The following is a 19,586-nucleotide window of genomic DNA, read 5'->3' as shown; positions in this document are numbered from 1 at the left end:
AGGAACTGAGTCGAGCGCTGAAGTCTATGGCCAATGGGAAGGCACCTGGAGTTGATGGGTTACCAGCCGAAATCTATAAAAGCCTAGGGGAAGTGTTGATTCCCAGATTAAAGTTAGTACTGGAGGAGGCTGGAGGCCAGGGGTATCTCCCAGCATCTATGAGGGAGGCCATTATAGTGGTTATTCCGAAGGAGGATAAGGATCTGGGGAAACCTGAGTCATATCGCCCAATCCCTCTGTTAACCATCGATGTCAAGCTCTTGGCCAGGGTGTTAGCTTCCCGTTTGTCCAGTGTCATTACTAACCTTGTACATTCGGATCAGTCCGGCTTTATGCCTGACAGATCTACAGCGGTTAATCTGTGGAGGCTGTATATGAATCTGCAGCTGAAGTCTGACAATTGTGGCCGGAGGGTTGTTGCGTCCTTGGATGCCCACAAGGCGTTTGATAGTGTGGAGTGGGGATATCTCTAGGGGGTGTTGAAGTGTATGGGTATTGGACCGCAATTTGTGTCATGGATTCAATTGCCATATTCACTACCGACAGCTAGAATCAGAGTGAATGGGGAACTTTCTCAGCCTGTAAAGTTGGCCAGAGGTACGAGGCAGGGATGCCCACTGTCGCCTATTCTGTTTGCTCTAGCTGTGGAGCCACTGGCCGCCAAGATTCGACAGTCTGATGAGGTCCCTGGGTTCAGATATGGGAGTGTTGAGGAGAAGATTGCGCTATATGCGGACGACATTTTACTGTTCCTGGCAGACCCGGAGGACGCCTTGAAAGGGGCCATTGAGATCATTGAGAAATTTGGTGCCTTGTCGGGGCTGAGGATAAACTGGGAAAAATCGGTCCTCTTTGATGTGGATGGGGTGGAGGAGAGTGGGAGTGAGCCATTGGGAGAGGGGCGGCTTAAGGTGGCATCCCTTTTTAAATACTTAGGAATATGGATCTCGATGCCAGTTACAGAGTTTTTGTATAGGAATTTGACTCCTCTCATGGGCGTGCTTAAGGCAAAAGTAGACGCGTGGAACAAGTTACACCTATCGGTGGTGGGTAGGGTTAATCTTATTAAAATGGTTCTGATGCCCAAAATACTCTACGTCCTCCATAACGCGCCAGTTTGGATTCCACGTGGGAAGTTCCGGCAGATTAATGCTCTTTTTAGAAGCCTGATATGGGGGAGGCAATACCCACGTATTAGCCTGGAGACGCTTCAGCGACCCAAGGAAGATGGAGGTTTGGCTTTGCCCAACCCTGAGCTATATTTTCTTTCAGCCCAAAGTCAGCATTTGAAGGGCTTGGCGCGGGAGGCGTCCTCCAGTGCGGTACAACACTTGATGGAGGGGGTGACAAACCGACGCCCGGTGGTGCAGTGCCTGGAGGATGGCTCCTTGGGCGTATTGGGGAAATTGTATCCAACTATGTTTTTGATACGTAAACTATGGACCAGACTGCGGCAGATTCGGGGGGTTACGGGACTGACTAAATTTACACCGATATGGCTTAATAATAATTTGGTAGAGTTTGCGGCTCTGGGAGTGCTGACAGAGTGGCATGCTAAAGGAATTTATTTTGTTGCTCAGATAATTCAACAACGAGTGTTAAAATCCTTTTCTCAGCTGCAGGGGGAGTTTGGACTGAGCGCATGCTTTTGGAGCTCAAAACAGGGGCGATGGCATTAGGATCCAAGAGGACATAGTTTTGGAATACGTGTGTGGGGTTGGGTCCACAAGGGGAGTCATTTCCACCATTTATAAGGACCTACTGCATGCATATTTGCTGGATTTCCCTCTAAAAGCGAGAGCTAAGTGGGAAAGAGATCTAGGCCCAATGGAGAATGAAACTTGGGAGTCGGTGTTGGAGTGGGTTCCACGAGTATCACTAAGTGAGCCGTATAGACTATCGCAGCTGTACATCTTGCACAGAGTCTATAAATCACCGGAAGTGTTGCATAGAGCAGGGTTGCGTGCTGACTCTGAATGCCCGAGATGTAGGACTGAGAATGCAGGAATATACCACATGATGTGGACATGTCCAAGACTGATTGCTTTTTGGCTGGTAGTACTGAGTCGTGTGGAAGGGGCGTATAAATGCAGAGTGCCGAGAGATCCGATGGTGTGCCTACTGGGATATGTGGAGGAAATTAGAGTGGACAACACCTGGAAGATAGCAATAGCTAGGCTATTATATATGGCTCAGAAGGTGATTGCACGGAATTGGATCAAGGAGGAGCCGCCTACAAGGAGTGAATTCCTGAAATATGTTAAACATGGTCTCAATCTGGAAAAGGGGGTCTACAAAAGACGCGGGAAAACAGAATTGTTTGACAAAATGTGGTCTCCGTGGCTCGAGCTGGGATGATTAGGTATAGGAAATGGGAGGTTGAGGACCTTTGTAGGGGAGAGATTGCTAGAGGAATAAGCGGTCATAAGTGAGTCAAGCGGCTCAAAGAGCCATCAATACTAGTAATAAAAGTATCATTGGGAAGGAGCTGTCATGGGGGGGGGAGGTTTTGGGGTTTGTTGGGATTGTTGGGGGTTTGGAAAATGAAGAAACTTTGTAATACACTGGAAGATGGATAAAATGTAATGTTCATGTTTATTCTCAATAAAAATCTATTTAAATCAAAAAAATCTTAAGCTGCAATTGGAATCATCCATTTGTAGTTAGAATGCTCCTGGCTGATCATCTATGTAAGTATAGCGGCGTCTGTGTTTTTCATCATTGTTACCTGGTTTCTAGCAGGGATTAATTCTGTAATAACTAGGCAGTGCTGAGCTGTTTACCTTCTCCTGACAAATCAGTGAAACTGCTATTGCTGGTTTGTTGATGCATATGACAGTAGATAATTCTCTTCCATATGCATCAAAAGAGCAACATTTGCAGTTTCACATTACTGATCTTTCAATAGCAGGTATCAAACACCACTCCGCTCTGCTATTTAGTACAATCTCCCTTGTGGAGGAGAGTTGTTGAGATAACAATCATTTCAAACCACACAGGTATACTGATGTAGCTGGCAGAAGATAACATCTCTCAGGTAGGGCACAAAAGCATTAGGTGAATTCTACACTTACATTAGCTTGGTTATAATTCAGAAAGGTGGGGTTAGTCAGGAGCACACAGGAGAGGGCTATTTTCTCTTTAGGAGAACCAAGGTGCTGCTGAAAAATGTAGTTTTACTAGAGGCTTCTTTTACACTTACCGTGATTTTAGCGGCCCATATCGCTGTAATTTTCCCGGTCTGCCGCAAAAACGAGCAGCAAAAATCTTCCAGATTGCCGTTTTTCTGGATTAGAATAGTAGGGAAAAAGAAGGGACCAAAAAAAAACGGCGATCCACAAAAACGGAATTCATGGTGCACCGCAAAAACAAGCTTCCATTGTTTTTGCGGCCCCATTGATTTTCAATGGGGCCCGTGTCCGTAAGCCGTGAAATATATCGAGCAAGCTCGATATTTTTTCATGGCCATAAATACAGCCCGTATGGCGCTCCTATAAATTTGTGCGGCCCCATAGAAATGCATTGTGGCCACAAAAACGGACCAAAAAAACAAGGCACGTGTAAAACCAGCCTAAGAACACAGGACCCCTTTTCAGGTATGTGAAATTGGATGCACATAGAGGCAGAGAAGAAAGCGACACAAAGGTACAATATAGAAACATTATGTTGGGCTTAGTGTATATTTTAACAATAAGTACGCATTTACTGTGTTTTGTGAAAAATAACGTGATTGTGGGAATAACCCTTGAAGAAAATTGTTCTAAGTCTACTACGGTCCTATAGTTTATTATGTGATACAAGTGATATCTCTGGTGGAGCTCCTTTCTCTTTTCTTATTTTTTTGTGCCACTTTCAAAATTGTTGTCCCATCAGGTAGTTTTTGCACTCCTCTTGTCATTTCCTCAAAATAAGTCTAAAATGAGATATCAAAAAAGTCCTAGCGCAGAGACAAGCATATCTAGTGGTCTGTTGACAAGTCACCTGCACCAAAATCACTTTATCTGGATGTGGGGTAATCATCCGTGATGAGCGAGTGTACTTGTTGCTCGGGTTTTCCTGAGCACGCTCGGGTGGTCTCTGAGTATTTGTTAGTGCTTGGAGATTTAGTTTTCGTTGCCTCAGCTGCATGATTTACAGCTGATAGACAGCATGAATACATGTGGTTAATACCTAGCAACCAGGCAACCCCCACATGTATTCAAGCTGTTTATCAGCTGTAAATCATGCAGCTGCGTCAATGAAAACTAAATCTCCGAGCACTAACAAATAGAGACCACCCGAGCGTGATCAGGAAAACCCGAGCAACAAGTACACCCTCTCATCACACGTATTCCCGCCAGTGATCAGCTGTTATAGCTACTTGCTAAAGCATTTACATGGCCTGCCATTCAAAAGCTTCTGAGAGGTTGTGGTTTTTAAAAGGAACCCCCACCCCCTATTAATTAGTAGTTCCTAAAATACTATTTGTTCTTATAATAATAGAAACATTTCCAATATATATCCTCTTGAACCAATATTGTTTTTAAATCTTCCCTGTTTTGCACATACATCACACCCAAAGGCTTTACTTACCCTCAAGTTTCCAATGGATCTGTTCTGCTGTAGTTGCACCTCTAGTTGCTCTCGCGCAGCATAGCTTTGCTCTGCCTACACCTCTGGCTCTGCTTCTGTACATTGGGAGCTCCTGCCAAATGTTGATGCAGAAACTCATCCTCGGCTATATGCATAAACAGCGCAGCATTTGTATTTTCACATTCCTGAGAGGTCTGCTGTAGGCATCAAACACAGCTCAGCACTGCTATCTCAGCTCTGCACTGTCCAATTAATACAAGGCTTCATTGTGGAGGAGTGCAGGGCAGTTGACATCTGCTGAAAACCAGCTAACATAGGAATGATGTAAAAATACACAGGCAACTATAACGATGCATATGGCAAAAAATAAATTTGACCCTGCAGAGTTGTGTGCAGGCTCAGAATGCCCAGAAGAATATAGTGAATTCTATACTTGGATTAGCTTGATAATATGGCAAGTATCAGTGGGGCATGCAGCTGAGTTGTCAACTCCGGGAGCTGGGGCTAGTCACTGACACAGGAGAGGTAGGGGTCTGCAGCACTGAGGAGCAAAGTGCTCCTGGGAAATGTCGTTTTTGCAGTGTAGCCTTGTGAAGCTGGATGCACAGAGGATTAGACAGATGAAAAAGACACACCGATACAAGGAAGAAATGTTGTCAGGCTTAGTCTGCATATTCACAATAAGTATGCATTTAGTGTGCATTGTGAAAAATAATGCAGTTGTGTGGATAGCCGTATAAGGTTCATATGTCCCAACATCTGGACAGTGGTTGTCATCTTCACACTTTCATCATGATCTCTATTTATAATTGAAATCCCAACGCATAAGTAGATCTGTCACACTTCAGACACCTGCTATGTCCATCACATCTGTGCGGTTGCCTCCATCACAGATGGAACAGGTGATGAGGCGATATTACTGTAATTCTTGCAGATTGCTAGCATCACTATGGCCCCAATATGTGAAGACCTGCAATTTTCTCACCAGTCTTGATGAGGGCGTGTGGTTGTCAGATGCTCCAAATCCATGAAGAGGTGCATTCCTCTTTCATGAATCTGGAGCTTCTGACTAGTGGCGTGCACCTCTGTATGACATCTTACTACAGTCAGGGACTGGAGTGAGGTTCCTGGCTTGGGGAACACCACAGCGTGCCATGGATTAGATGAGCTGTGGAGTCGCACCCCTAAACCACCCATTTTGGTGGAGCTTGGAGAAACTCACATGAAAATGCAAAAGTTGCAAAATTTTGGTGCAACTCTGAGCGTTTCAAAAAATTTATGTCACTTTTTGGCCATAGAAGCCTTGCTGAATAGTGACCTGAATGTTTGTGGCAATTAATAGATTTCCATATAAGTTCTCTTTTATATTTTATCTTTATTTGTGGATAGGAATTCACAGAGTTTCGCAAAGAACGGGGCAATATGTTGCTGTCTCGTAAAAATCAGCTACTACTTGAATTCAGCTTCTGGAATGAGCCTGTCCCTAGACAAGGACCCAATATATATGAGCTGAGATCTTACCAACTTAGGGTGAGTATTGATTCCGCACAACTGTATATGTCATGTGTGTTACTGAATTGTATAGTGGTGGCATGGAGGACAGTACTAACCGTGTGTAGTTTACATGGATCGCTTTAGTTTTTGCTATCTTTATCTATCTGATAATGCCTGACTCGTGCAATATAAATTCCTATTTGATATTAAAGAGCTTCTGCTTTTTCAGAAAGAATAGTTAGAAACATTTTAATACATGAAGCCAATTCTGGAGTTTTCTGAAGCACATACAAAATTTCTACTTATGAATTACAAACCATGAATACTAATATCTTCTATTTCCGTTAATACAATTCTGGGTATATTTATTGGCTTTGCACATAAGCTGTCAACACGTGCCCTCCTAAATGGTCCCTGTGTATGGGTGTCTACACTTTTTAATAATGTATACTTCTGATCAAATTCTAGCTTCTATGATCTATTACTACTAGTATTGAAAATACAGTTTACATATTGCAATACCTTGCAATTATAGTCATATAATACAAGGCTAGACACAAGCCATGAACCCACAAAGGGAGTCAATCAGCACAACATGGCTGCTCAATCTAAGCACAGTGCATCCTCTCATTTACCTGTTTTACATCTTTGTCCACCCTACTTTGGCTCCTCATTCTATTTTTTATCATCTGGTATGTCATTTGTGTCTCATACCCAGTGTTCTGTATGTACTTTAGCTTCACTTACACTATACATACAGAGTTAATTAAGGCTTTGTGTGATATATGTGCACTTCACAGGTATACTGTATGTGCATGTTAAAACTACACTGCTCAAAAAAATAAAGTGAACACTTACATTGTGTTGTTTATCTCCAAGTCCATCACAATTCTGTGAAATCAACCTGTCCAGTTAAGAAGCAACACTGATTGTGAATCAATTTCTCCTGCTGTTGTGCAAATGGTGCAGACAAGCAGGTAGAAATGACAGGCAATTAGCAAGACAACTCCTATAAAAGAGTGGTTCTGCAGGGGGTGACCACAGACCATTTCTCTGTTCTCATCCTTTTTGACTGGTGTTTTGATCACTTTTGCATTTTGTCACCACTTGAGATAAATTAGCATGAGGCAGTGTCTACAGTACCTCAGAAGTTGCTCAGGTAGTGCAGCTCATCCAGGATGGCACATTAATGCGAGTTGTGACAAGAAGGGTAGCTGTGTCTGTCAGCACAGTGTCCAGATACATGGAGGGGGCTGTAGGAGGGCGACAACCTAGCATTGGGACTGCTACGTCCTCCATTGTGCAAGGAGGAACAGTGCCAAAGCCCTGCAAAATGACCTCCAGCAGGCCATTAACATCCATGTGTCTGTTCCATGAGGGTTGTAAAAGGTTCAGACTTCCACAAGTGGGCCCAACACCGTGCAGGGCACTTGGCATTTGCCAGAGAACATCAAGATTGGCAGATTCGACCTTGGCACCCTGTTCTCTTCACGGATGAGATCAGGTTCACACTGAGCACATGTGGCAGAGTCTGGAGATGCCATGGAGAGCGATCTGCTGCCTGCAACATCTTCCAGCATGACCTGTTTGGCAGTGGGTCAGTAATGGTGTGTGGGGGCATTTCTTTGGAGGGCCACACAGCCCTCCATGCGCTAGCTATAGGAAGCCTGACTGCCATTAGGTTCTGGGATGAGATATTCAGACCCATTGTGAAGCCATATGCAGGTGCAGTAGGCCCTGTGTTCCTTCTGATGAATGGCAATGCTAGGCCTCTTGTGGCTCTAGTGTGTCAGCAGTTCTTGCATGAGGAAGGCCTTGATGCTGTGGACTGGCATGCTCATTCCCCAGACCTGTATCAAGCACATCTTGGCCATGTCTCGTTCCATCCACCAACGCCACGTTGCACTACAGACTGTCCAGCAGTTGACTGATGCTTTAATCCAGGTCTGGGAGGAGATCCTTCAGGAGACCATCCGCCACCTCATCAAGAGCATGCCCAGGCATTGTAGGGAGGTCATACAGGCACGTGGAGGCCACACACACTACTGAGCATCATTTCCTTGTCTTGAGGCATTTCCACTTAAGTTGGATCAGCCCTAAATTTGATTTTCCACTTTGATTTTAAGTATCATTCCAAATCCAGACCTCCATTGGATATTAATTTTGATTTACATTGATCATTTTTATGTTTTATTATTCTCAACACATTCCACTATGCAATAAATAAAGAATTGCAACTGGAATATTTCATTCAGGAATATCTAGGATGTGGTATTTTATTGTTCCCTTCATTTTTTTTTGAGCAGTGTATTTTTTTGTGAAAGGTCTGTTTGTCTGGATTCTGTAGATTACAGCAGTGCACAATGGAGCTTTCTGTGCTGTGAGGCTATCGCTGAGTATGGTATACTGTGATTAATGTCCCCTATAATCCTATTCTGATTAAGCATGTGATGCCATGTATACCTGCTGCTGCATTTCGTGTTTACTACCTCCACTTTTTGTTGAATATATTATTATTAGTGCTTCCCTCCTAAAACTTTCCATTTTGCTACATGGGACATGCTTTTTTTCTTTTCCAGCCCGGAACCATGATTGAATGGGGGAACCACTGGTAAGGACACAACAGATTAGACTAATAATTCCTATTCAAGACTTTGTAAAATAGTTCACTTAAAGGGGATCTATCACCTGTTTGCTGCAATGAGAGCAGCATGATGTAAGGACATAGACCCTGATTAAAGTGGTTTGTCACTTGCTGCATGCTGCAGTTTTGATAAAATCAGTTTTATCTGCTGCAGATTTACCAGTTCTCTGAATGCTGAGCTTTGTAGAATCAACCTCGCCCATACCACTGATTGACAGCGTTCTGTGTACACTGTGCCCAGGCAAAAAGGTGTCACAGTGGTGGATGTGGGGTTATACAGAGCGCATGACTAATGAGAACAATATGGCAGAAGGTTTACTAGTCCTCCAATGATAATCTCCTTCTGATAAATCACTTATACCAAAACCACAGCAAGCAGTTCAGCATCTGTCTCTACATTATTCTAATCTCAGATTAGGTGGCAAAAAAACCTGACAGATTCCTTTTAAAAAGGATTTACAATAAAAACAAAATAACTTTTGAAGATAGAGGTATCCCCATCCCTTATATTTGAATGCACCATAAATGTATAGCTGATGTGGGACCTGCATCTATCTCCAGAACGGGAGCCCTTACATTTGCTGCTGTCAGTAGAGGTGGTTGGAATGCCCTTACAAATACGTAGGAGTTCGGACTACCTCTCCAATGACAGCAGCACATGTCAGGGCCCTGTTTTCCAGATAGATTCAGTTCTCAATGGTAGGACCTGCGTATACTATACATTTATGGCATATCTTCTGTACAAATCCTAAAGGTGGGCATAACACTTTAAAGCTTGCTTTTCTTGTAGTTTATTATCATTTGGTAGTGCCAGCCTAAAAACAATAAAAAGGAGAAAAAAAGTTTTAAAAAAATGGCATTACATCCAGCTGCTTTTAACTTATTTTGGCCTTTATTACATTGAGTAAAAGAGCAGTTTCTGTGCTTTCAGTTTTTGGCAACTTGCTCTAAATATGACTATATATATATATATGTATATATATATCAGTGGATATTCTAAAAATGACCTTTGCTGTTTGTTTCTGTGTCTCAGGGCTCGTGCAATTCGGTATCGGCAAGACAGTGGTGAAGCTGTAGCTGGATTTTTCTCGCAGATTGGACAGCTGTACATGGTCCATCATTTATGGGGTAAAGTGATGAGTATATATTTTTTTTTCATTGGTACCAAAATATCCAGTATTTTACCTAATCCAGCACAGTTGACTGTGTTCTAAGCTACATGAACATGACAAAGCTACTGACTTACCATATTTTTCAGACTATAAGACGCACCTTGGTTTTAGAGGGGGAAAAAAAATAAATGTGGTCAATTCTGTACTTCATATCCCCCATCCTGGCATGCATGGCCCCCTCATCCCCATCCTGGCATGCATGGCCCCCTCATCCCCATCCTGGCATGCATGGCCCCCTCATCCCCGTCCTGGCATGCATGGCCCCCTCATCCCCGTCCTGGCATGCATGGCCCCCTCATTCCCGTCCTGGCATGCATGGCCCCCTCATTCCCGTCCTGGCATGCATGGCCCCCTCATCCCCGTCCTGGCATGCATGGCCCCCTCATCCCCGTCCTGGCATGCATGGCCCCCTCATCCCCGTCCTGGCATGCATGGCCCCCTCATCCCCGTCCTGGCATGCATGGCCCCCTCATTCCCGTCCTGGCATGCATTTCCCCCCTCATCCCCGTCCTGGCATGCATGGCCCCCTCATCCCCGTCCTGGCATGCACGGCCCCCTCATCCCCGTCCTGGCATGCACGGCCCCCTCATCCCCGTCCTGGCATGCACGGCCCCCTCATCCCCGTCCTGGCATGCACGGCCCCCTCATCCCCGTCCTGGCAGGCACGGCCCCCTCATCCCCGTCCTGGCAGGCACGGCCCCCTCATCTCCGTCCTGGCATGCACGGCCCCCTCATCCCCGTCCTGGCATGCACGGCCCCCTCATCCCCGTCTTATCCTGGTATGATTGGTCCCCATCCCTATCCTGGTATGATTGGTCCCCTTCTCCATCCTGATATACATGGCCCCAATCCCTATCCTGGTATGCAGGGACCCCATATCTGTCCTAGTATGCATGGCCCCATCCTTATCCTGGTATGATTGGTCCCCATCCTGGCATGCATGGCCCCTATCAGAAAAAACAAACATACTTGCCTTCACTGCTTGCCCTCACAGCGTCCTGATCCGATGCCAGCAGCTGGTTTATGCGTGTAAGCAGCGCATGGCAGGGATGTCATGCGCTGCATATAAGCCAAGGGCAAATGCCGGAATACTCACTGCTCCCCACCCCGGGATTATGTGCGTGGAGAGCAGTGAATTTTCATTTTTCTTTAATAGCAAACACTGTGTTAGCCGCAGCCGCCATCCTCCTGCAGCAGCCAGGCTTTCACATGTGTTTTTACTAAAGGGAATGAATATTCACTGCATTCCACACCTATGGGAGTGGAGAGCAGTGAATATTCAATTCTTTTTAGCAGTGGGCACAGGAGTTAGCTGCAGCCATCGGCTCCGGTGATCCCCAGCTCTGCTGCTGCCGCTCCCCCACTTCCCTTCCTCCCATGGGCGTGGAATGCAGTGAATATTCATTTCTTTTTAGCAGAGGACACTGGAGTTAGGCGCAGCCACCGGCTCCTGTGCTCCTCCGCTGCATCTCCACCACCACAGCTAGCGCAGGTACCTCTGGACTATAAAACTCACCGCCCATTTTCCATCACATTTTTGGAGGAAAAAAAGTGCATCTTATAGTCCAAAAAATATTGTAATTCATATAAAATATATATTTTATTAGACATATATTAAAAAGGTGTATCCATAGACATAATTGTAAATTACAGTAAACGGCTTTCAATACAGTGGTGGTAACACAAACTTTGTGGCAGCACTGACAGGCAATAATATTTATTTGTACAAGAGCATATTCCTATATGTAATATAGGAGTAGATACCATATTTTTCGCTGTATTAGATGCTCCGGATTATAAGACGCACCCCAAATTTTGAGAAAAAGAGGAAAAAACTTTTTTAAAATAAAATGGTGGTGCTTCTTATAATCCATGCATCGTATTGCTTACCGGGGGTGGTGGCTGCGGGGATCCCAGGGTCGCTGGTGGAGGAGCAAAGAGTGGCGCGTTGCCACAGGCTGGGATGAGTGGGTGTTCCAAAGTGCGGCACGCCGCTGCGCTGTGTCCCGGTGGCGGTGCTGCTCTGTGTCCACGGTGGCTGTGCTGCGCTGTGTCCCCGGTGCTGCGGGGGGCTCTGCCAACATTTTGTGAAAGGCCAGATCCTCCCTCAAGTTCTTCCATGGTTTCCTGACTCCTGTGCAGCGGTGGACTCTGGGAAAATGGCACCGGGAGGCGGCGCATGCGCAGGTCGAGATCTCTGCTCTGAGATCTCGGGAGCTGAGATCTCATCTCCCGAGATCTCGGCGCCGAGATCTCGATCTGTGCATGCGCCTCCTCCCAGCGGCCATTTTCCTGGAGTCGGGAAACCATAGAAGAACTTGCGGGGGGCTCTGGCCTTTCACAAAATGTCGGCAGAGCCCCCGCAGCATCGGGGGCACAGCGCAGCACCGCACCGCCACTGTGGAAACAGCACCGCCACCGGGATACCCACAGCAGCACTCTGATAAGGTATATCCGCATTATAAGACGCACACCCCCATTTTCCCCTAAAAATTTTTGGGGAAAAAGTGCGTCTTATAATCCGAAAAATACGGTATATAATGCAATGATGGCGGATGGAGCATGGGAAAGCTTCTTTTCTAATGGAGTACACTATATACTAAGGGACTTTGTTAAACATAATAAGCGATAATAACACCTTCCTCCACCTCCCCCTGTTCCTATATCCATTATAAATCCCCCACACCCCACATTGTCCGCCTCCCCTACATCCCATTATTGTCCTCTCCCCCACCCCCATCATTGCCTTCTCCCCCACCACCCCCATCATTGCCCTTTCGGCCAACATTGTCCTTTCCACTACCACCATCATTGCCTTTTCCCCACCACCCCATCATTGCCCATTCCACCACCTCCATCATTTCCACCTCCCCACCCCCCATTATTGCCCTTTCTATCACCCCCATCATTGCCTTCTCCCCCATCACTGCCCTCTCCTCCACCTACACACACATAGCACCTTTCACCTCTCTCCACGTTCCCCTGCAGCACTACGCATGCACACACGCGCACAGACACACACACACCACCACTTATCACTATACACAGGCAGCACCTCTCACCTCTCCACACACTCTCCAGCAGCCTTAGCATCACTGTCGCCAGCAGCTTCCTCTCACTGGCACAGTGGCCATGGCACTGAATGATGTCATCCAGCGGCGCTGCTGACTACTGTGTGAGACAGTAAGTACGAGCAGGGGGCGTGGCCTGAGAGTCCATGTGAGCGGACGTGCGGCTGTGAGCTCCCGCCGCTGTATATTGTAAAATCCTGCAGAGCCGCTGCTGTTTGGTCCCTGCGGGGGCTTACTGGCTGCGGGGAGACTTGGAGAGGCCGGCGGTGCTGTTCGGTAGCGCTGGAACCGACGAACATGACCAGGAGACGGCAGAAGGACGCGGGAGCCGGGGATGCAGGCGCAATCCAAGATGGCGCCACCTTGAGGGAAAAGGCAGACAAGGAGAACGCCGCATGCAGAAAGCGCATGGAGGTAGCGGCAAAGCTCCAGCAGTTTGCGAGAGCGGAGGCCGCAGAGGAGGGAGCCGGAGCTGATACCGAAGAGGAGGAGGAGGAGGAGAGCCCAGCAGGAGAACATGAGGTACAACAGGGGAGAAAGGAGAGTAAAATGGCGGTGGCAGAAGGGGGACCCGAGGAAATGGCGCCAGAAGCTGAGCCTACCCTAAGAGACGTTTTTGCGCTAGTCTCTTCATGTAAACAATCTCTGACCATACAGATACAGGAGGTTAAGGGGGACACAGCCCAGATAAACGCAGCCATGCAGAAGATTGACAAACGTGTGGGGGAGGTAGAGGAGAGAGTGAGCACTGCAGAAGACCATATAGTGCAGCTGCAAAAAGCAGAGAAAAAGTTCACTCAAGCAATAGCTGAATTGGCTGCGAAAAATGAGGACCTTGAGAACAGGTCCAGAAGAAATAATATTCGCATAGTGGGCATCCCTGAAAAAGCTGAAGGGAGGAATCCAACGGAATATATTGAAAAATGGCTGTTAGAGACATTTGGAGATATGGCGCTAACAAAAGTGTTCGCGGTAGAAAGAGCGCATAGGGTCCCGCCGAAACCACCTGTCCCTGGAGCGAATCCCCGTACCATGCTCGCCAAAATTCTAAACTATAGAGACAGAGACATTATCCTGAGGAAGGCCAGAGACATGACGGATCTGACAGTTGAAGGTCAAAAGATTGCTATATACCCAGACTATTCTACTCTGGTGCAGAAACAACGGATGATGTTCACGGGTATCAAGAGACGGCTGAGGGAATTGGGTGTGCAGTATTCCATGATGTTCCCAGCAAGACTGAGGGTGGTGGCGTTTGATAAAATTCATTTTTTCCAGAAGCCGGAGGACGCTACCCAGTGGATCGATATTAATGCTAAAAAGCTTAAAGGAAAAGGAGACTGAAACTGTGGGAAGAGTCTGAAGTTGTTTACTTATCTGTCAGTTGGAAAAGAGTCATGTGATTAACAAGCCAAGGGGTATGGGGGGGGAAGAAGGGAGCTGGATTATATCCAGTTAAAGTTAAAGGGATGATGTAATGGTTGCTGGGAAAGGGGGAGGAAGGGTTTGCGACATATTTTAAGTGTATGCAGGCTTCTTGTGTGTGCAAATAATTCTAAGTTAAAATGTTTTGAGAACGTTATTTTTCAAAATGTCTGAAATCCTGTTATGTACAGTGGTGGGAGGAGGGTTGGGAAGGTAATGCCAAACGGAGTGTTCGCTATGGGCGATGATGCCCCACTCTTGGAAAGAGGTGGAATGGTTAGATGTGAGGGGGGAAGGGTGGGAGGGGGAGTTGGGAGGGGGGGGGGGGGAGGGTAGTTAGACAGCCTGAGCTCAAAATTGATGATACTTATAGTGAAGATGAGCCAAGTGATGGGGACCCGTTTTAAGATTTTGTGCTGGAATGTGAGAGGCCTAGGGGAGAAATCTAGACGTGCTGCGTGTTTGCAATATGCAAGAGACCAAAGGGCCTCAATGATATGCTTGCTGGAGACGCATTTGGTAAGGGAAAAAGTGGATGTTTTGAATAGACGATGGATCCAGAGGGGATATCATTCTACCTTCTCCACGTATGCAAGAGGAGTCTCAATCTTGGTTCCAGCGGGAGTTCAGTATGAGGAGGTGAAGGTATATGTGGACGTGGAGGGACAGTATGTACTATTACGGTGTATACTGTATGGAGTGATGCTGTGTGTTGCCGCGATGTATATTCCGCCTCCCTACTCTAGCAGGAAGATTAGAGAAGTAATGGAGCGAGTGGAAAAATGGGGACCGACACCGTTAATAATAATCGGAGATCTAAATAACATCTGTGATGAATATTGGGATAAAAATAAAAATACTCAGAATAGGTCGGAGGGACACATAACAACATTTGGCACCTATATACAGGAGATAGGTTTGATTGATCTGTGGAGGGTTAGACATGTGGGGGAGAGAGGGTACTCATGTTATTCACCGGCACATGCCACACTCTCTAGAATCGATATGGCTCTGGGTAACAGGATCTTGGACACACTGGTTGGGGAGGTGAGATCTGCCAAGGGCCTTGTCGGACCATAGTCCAATTGAAGTAGAGGTTAGATTGGAGGGGGCTCGCTCGCTAAGTGGGAGAGAATGGAAGATTCATCCTAATTGGTTACAGAGTATTGAGTTGGAAAGTATAGGACGGGAGGTGGCGGAATTCTTTCTCTTAAATGATGGAAGCGCCGACGCTCTTACAATTTGGGATGCAATGAAGGCGTACCTGAGGGGACTACTGTTTAGGGACATTAGTAGGTGTAAGCGGAGGACGAGAGAGGTAGAAAAAGCGGCAGTTGAGGAGTTGAAGGAAGCAGAGGATGGGATGGCCACACTGGGAACCCCTGAGGCAGAGAGAAGAATGAAAAACGCACAAAATCATTTGGAAAAAATTCTGCTAGGCAAAGCTGAGAGGAAACGAGATTTCCAAAGGGTATTGTTCTATCAGGAGGGAGAAACAGTGGGACATATGCTGTCGGTAGTGGCTGCTGCTCAGAGAGGTTCTTCATATATACACTCTTTGGATTCTGCTAGTGGAGGTAAAATAACGGAAACACCTGAAATTTTGAGAGCCTTTGCGGACTTCTATGCAGATTTGTATTCCTCTCGGGTTGGTGAATCGGTCGAGGATGCACTGACTTTCTTGGAAGGTCTGGATTTGCCGAGACTGAGTGAGGCAGATAGGGAGAGCCTTGAGGCCCCTATCACTGAGGAGGAATTGAGTCGGGCATTGATGTCTATGGCCAATGGGAAGGCGCCTGGGGTCGATGGGTTACCCGCTGAGATCTATAAAGGGTTGGCAGAAGTGTTGATTCCTAGATTAAAAATGGTATTGGAGGAAGCTAGGTCTTGTGGGCGCTTGCCAGCCTCTATGAGAGAGGCCATAATAGTGGTCATTCCAAAGGAGGATAAGGACTTGGGGAAACCGGAGTCGTACCGCCCAATTTCTTTACTAACAATTGATGTCAAGCTTCTGGCCAAGGTGTTGGCTCTCCGCCTCTCTAGTGTTATTGCGAGTCTGGTGCATTCGGACCAATCTGGCTTTATGCCGGATAGATCAACGGCGATCAATTTGCGGAGGTTATATGTAAATTTGCAGGTAGAGTCTGATAACTGTGGTCGAAGAGTGATTGTATCGCTAGATGCACACAAGGCGTTTGACAGCGTCGAATGGGGGTACCTCTGGCAGGTGCTGGAATGTATGGGGTTTGGCCCGCAGTTTGTGGCCTGGATACAGCTGTTGTACTCATTACCATCCGCCAGAATTAGAGTAAATGGGGAGCTATCTCGTCCTATAGGGCTGGCTAGGGGTACTAGGCAGGGATGCCCGCTGTCACCCCTCCTGTTCGCGTTAGCTGTAGAACCTCTTGCTGCTAAGATTCGGCAGTCGGATGGGGTCCCTGGGTTTAGGTATGGCAAAGTAGAGGAAAAAATAGCGTTATATGCGGATGATGTTTTGCTGTTCCTGGAGGATCCAGACAATTCACTAAGAGGGGCCGTTGAAATTGTTGAGAGATTTGGTACTGTGTCGGGACTAACAATTAATTGGGATAAGACGGTTCTTTTTAGAGTGGATGACGTAGGAGAGAATGTGAGTGAGGATGTTGGGGATGAGAGGCTGAAGGTGGTTTCCCAATTTAAATATCTTGGAATATGGATTTCGGTGCCGGTGGCGGAGTTTCTGCAAAGAAATTTGACTCCTGTTATGGGGGTACTCAAGGCAAAGGTAGACGCCTGGAATAAGCTACATCTATCGGTCGTCGGTAGGGTAAACCTTATTAAAATGGTCCTTATGCCCAAAATTCTTTATGTTCTGCATAACGCACCAATTTGGATCCCTCGGGGGAAGTTCAGGCAGATTAATGCCCTCTTTAGAAGTTTGATATGGGGTAGACAATATCCACGTATTAGCTTGGAGACGCTTCAACGACCCAAGGAAGATGGTGGTTTGGCTTTGCCCAACCCGGAAATATACTTCCTTGCGGCCCAGAGCCAGCATTTGAAGGGCTGGGCGCGAGGGGCGTCATCCAGTGCAGTACAACAGCTATTGGAAGAGGTGACGGACCGACGACCGATGGCCAGGTGTTTGGAGGATGGCTCATTGGGCGCGCTGGGGAAAATATACCCAACCCTGTTCCTGATTCGTAAATTATGGAATAGACTAAGGCAGATTCGTGGGGTTACAGGGTTGACTAAATTCACACCGATATGGTCTAACCACAACTTAAAGGATTTTGAGGCCCTGGGAGGATTGATGGAATGGCAGAATAAGGGAATTTGCTTTGTTCACCAGATAATCCAGCAGCAGGAGCTGAAGTCCTTTTCCCAATTGCAGGAAGAATTTGGTTTGCGATCCACAGGGGAATATCAGTATGCGCAGATGAGACATGCCTTTAGAGCTCAGAATAAGAAGGCTGATATCAGGGTTCAAGATGATATAGTGTTGGAGTATGTGTGTGGTGAGGGTACTACAAGGGGAGTTATTTCCACTCTGTATAAGGACCTTATGCACACATTTCTGCTAGATTTCCCTATAAAGGCGAGAGCTAAGTGGGAGAGAGAAGTGGGGCCGATGGAAAATGAAACCTGGGAATCGGTGATGGAGTGGGTTCCGCGACTATCCTTGAGTGAACCATATAGGCTCTCGCAGCTATACATTTTGCATAGGGTATATAAATCTCCGGAAGTGTTATACAAAGCGGGATTGCGTGCCAATTCTGGGTGTCCGAGGTGTGCGAGTGAGAAGGCAGGAATATATCACATGATGTGGACGTGTCCGAGACTGGCTGCCTTTTGGGTGGTGGTTTTGAGCCGAGTTGAAGCAGCGTATAAGTGCAAAGTTGTTAGAGACCCGATAGTATGTGTGCTGGGATATGTGGAAGAAATTGGAGTTGACAATACTTGGAAGATTGCAATCGCTAGGCTACTCTACATGGCCAGGAAAGTAATAGCACGAAACTGGATAAACGCGGAACCACCTGTGAGAAGGGAATTTCTCCAATATGTTCAACATGGTCTAAAATTGGAAAAGGGGGTGTACAGTAAAAGGGGGAAAATAGAACTCTTTAATAAAATATGGTCTCCTTGGCTTGATTTGGATTGAGGAGTATAGGCGTCGTGTTTCCTAAGACCTGGAAGAGGATAAATTACAAGAGGCAGATAATGCCTCGGTGGGGTGGAGATTGAGACTGAGCTGTCTTATGGGGGAGGGGGGTAGTTGGGGTAATGTTGGGGTTTATTAAAGTAAGAAAATGTGTATCTGATATAATGCAATGTAAATGGCATTCTGTTGTTCTCCTTTTTTTTTTTTATATTGTTAATAAAAATCTATTTAAATTAAAAAAAAAGTACGAGCAGGAAGCAGGATGGATCGCTGCAGCTCCTCTGCTATTTTCTCTTGTAGGCAGGGGAGCTGCAGGGATTTCTCCCTGCCCGCCGCACATGAGGGCAATCTGACCAGGGGCTCCTCGGGGCCGGATAAACAGGCCAGACTGCCCTCATTATTAGCTGCCCTGCTGGGTCCCCCCCAGAGCCTCTGAGCCTGGTCAGTATGTCCGCCCCTGGCACAGCTGTTGCAGTCTGACTCCAGCGGGCCCCCCCTCACCCCTCGGGGCCCATAGCAGTCCCGTGACCTGCCGCCATTGCCAGTACGCCACTGCCAGCAGGACTTGGCACCTGCCCACACTACCAAGAGTACCAATACCTGGCTTAAAAAACAAACAAACAATATCACTATGCTTGATTGGCCAGCAAACTCTCCAGACCTTTATCCGATAGAGAATATATGGGGTATTGTCAAGAGGAAGATGAGACACCAGACCCAACAATGCAGACGAGCTGAAGGCTGCTATCAAAGCAACCTGGGCTTCCATAACATCACGCCGTATTGATGCAGTAATAGATGCAAAAGGAGCCCTGACCAAGTATTGAGTGCATTTACTGAACATACATTTCAGTAGGCCAACATTTCGGATTTTAAAATCATTTTTCAAGCCGGTATTATGAAGTATTCTAAATTACTGACATAATGACTTTTGGGTTTTCATTGGCTGTAAGCCATAATCATCAACATTAACAGAAATAAACACTTGACATAGATCACACTGTTTGTAATGACTCTATATAATATGAGTTTTACTTTTTGTATTGAAGAGATGAAATTAACTTTTT

The 19,586-nt window shown here is 46.4% G+C and overlaps 1 protein-coding gene across 1 annotated transcript in view; it reads left to right on the top strand.

The window, feature by feature from the left end:
• The window catches only part of NIPSNAP2 (nipsnap homolog 2), an 85,421-nt gene that overhangs the window by 49,111 nt on the left and 16,724 nt on the right, over positions 1 to 19,586 (top strand). Inside the window, exons 6-8 of the mRNA XM_069757414.1 lie at positions 5,962 to 6,102; positions 8,646 to 8,677; positions 9,744 to 9,838. Coding sequence (XP_069613515.1) covers positions 5,962 to 6,102; positions 8,646 to 8,677; positions 9,744 to 9,838 — 268 coding nt within the window. The remainder of the gene's footprint in view (positions 1 to 5,961; positions 6,103 to 8,645; positions 8,678 to 9,743; positions 9,839 to 19,586) is intronic.

This window comes from Ranitomeya imitator, chromosome 3 (assembly GCF_032444005.1).
Source record: "Ranitomeya imitator isolate aRanImi1 chromosome 3, aRanImi1.pri, whole genome shotgun sequence".
Classification (NCBI taxonomy): Eukaryota; Metazoa; Chordata; class Amphibia; order Anura; family Dendrobatidae; genus Ranitomeya; species Ranitomeya imitator.
Note: the sequence above shows the minus strand (reverse complement) of the source record. Positions and strands in the feature narration are given on the sequence as shown.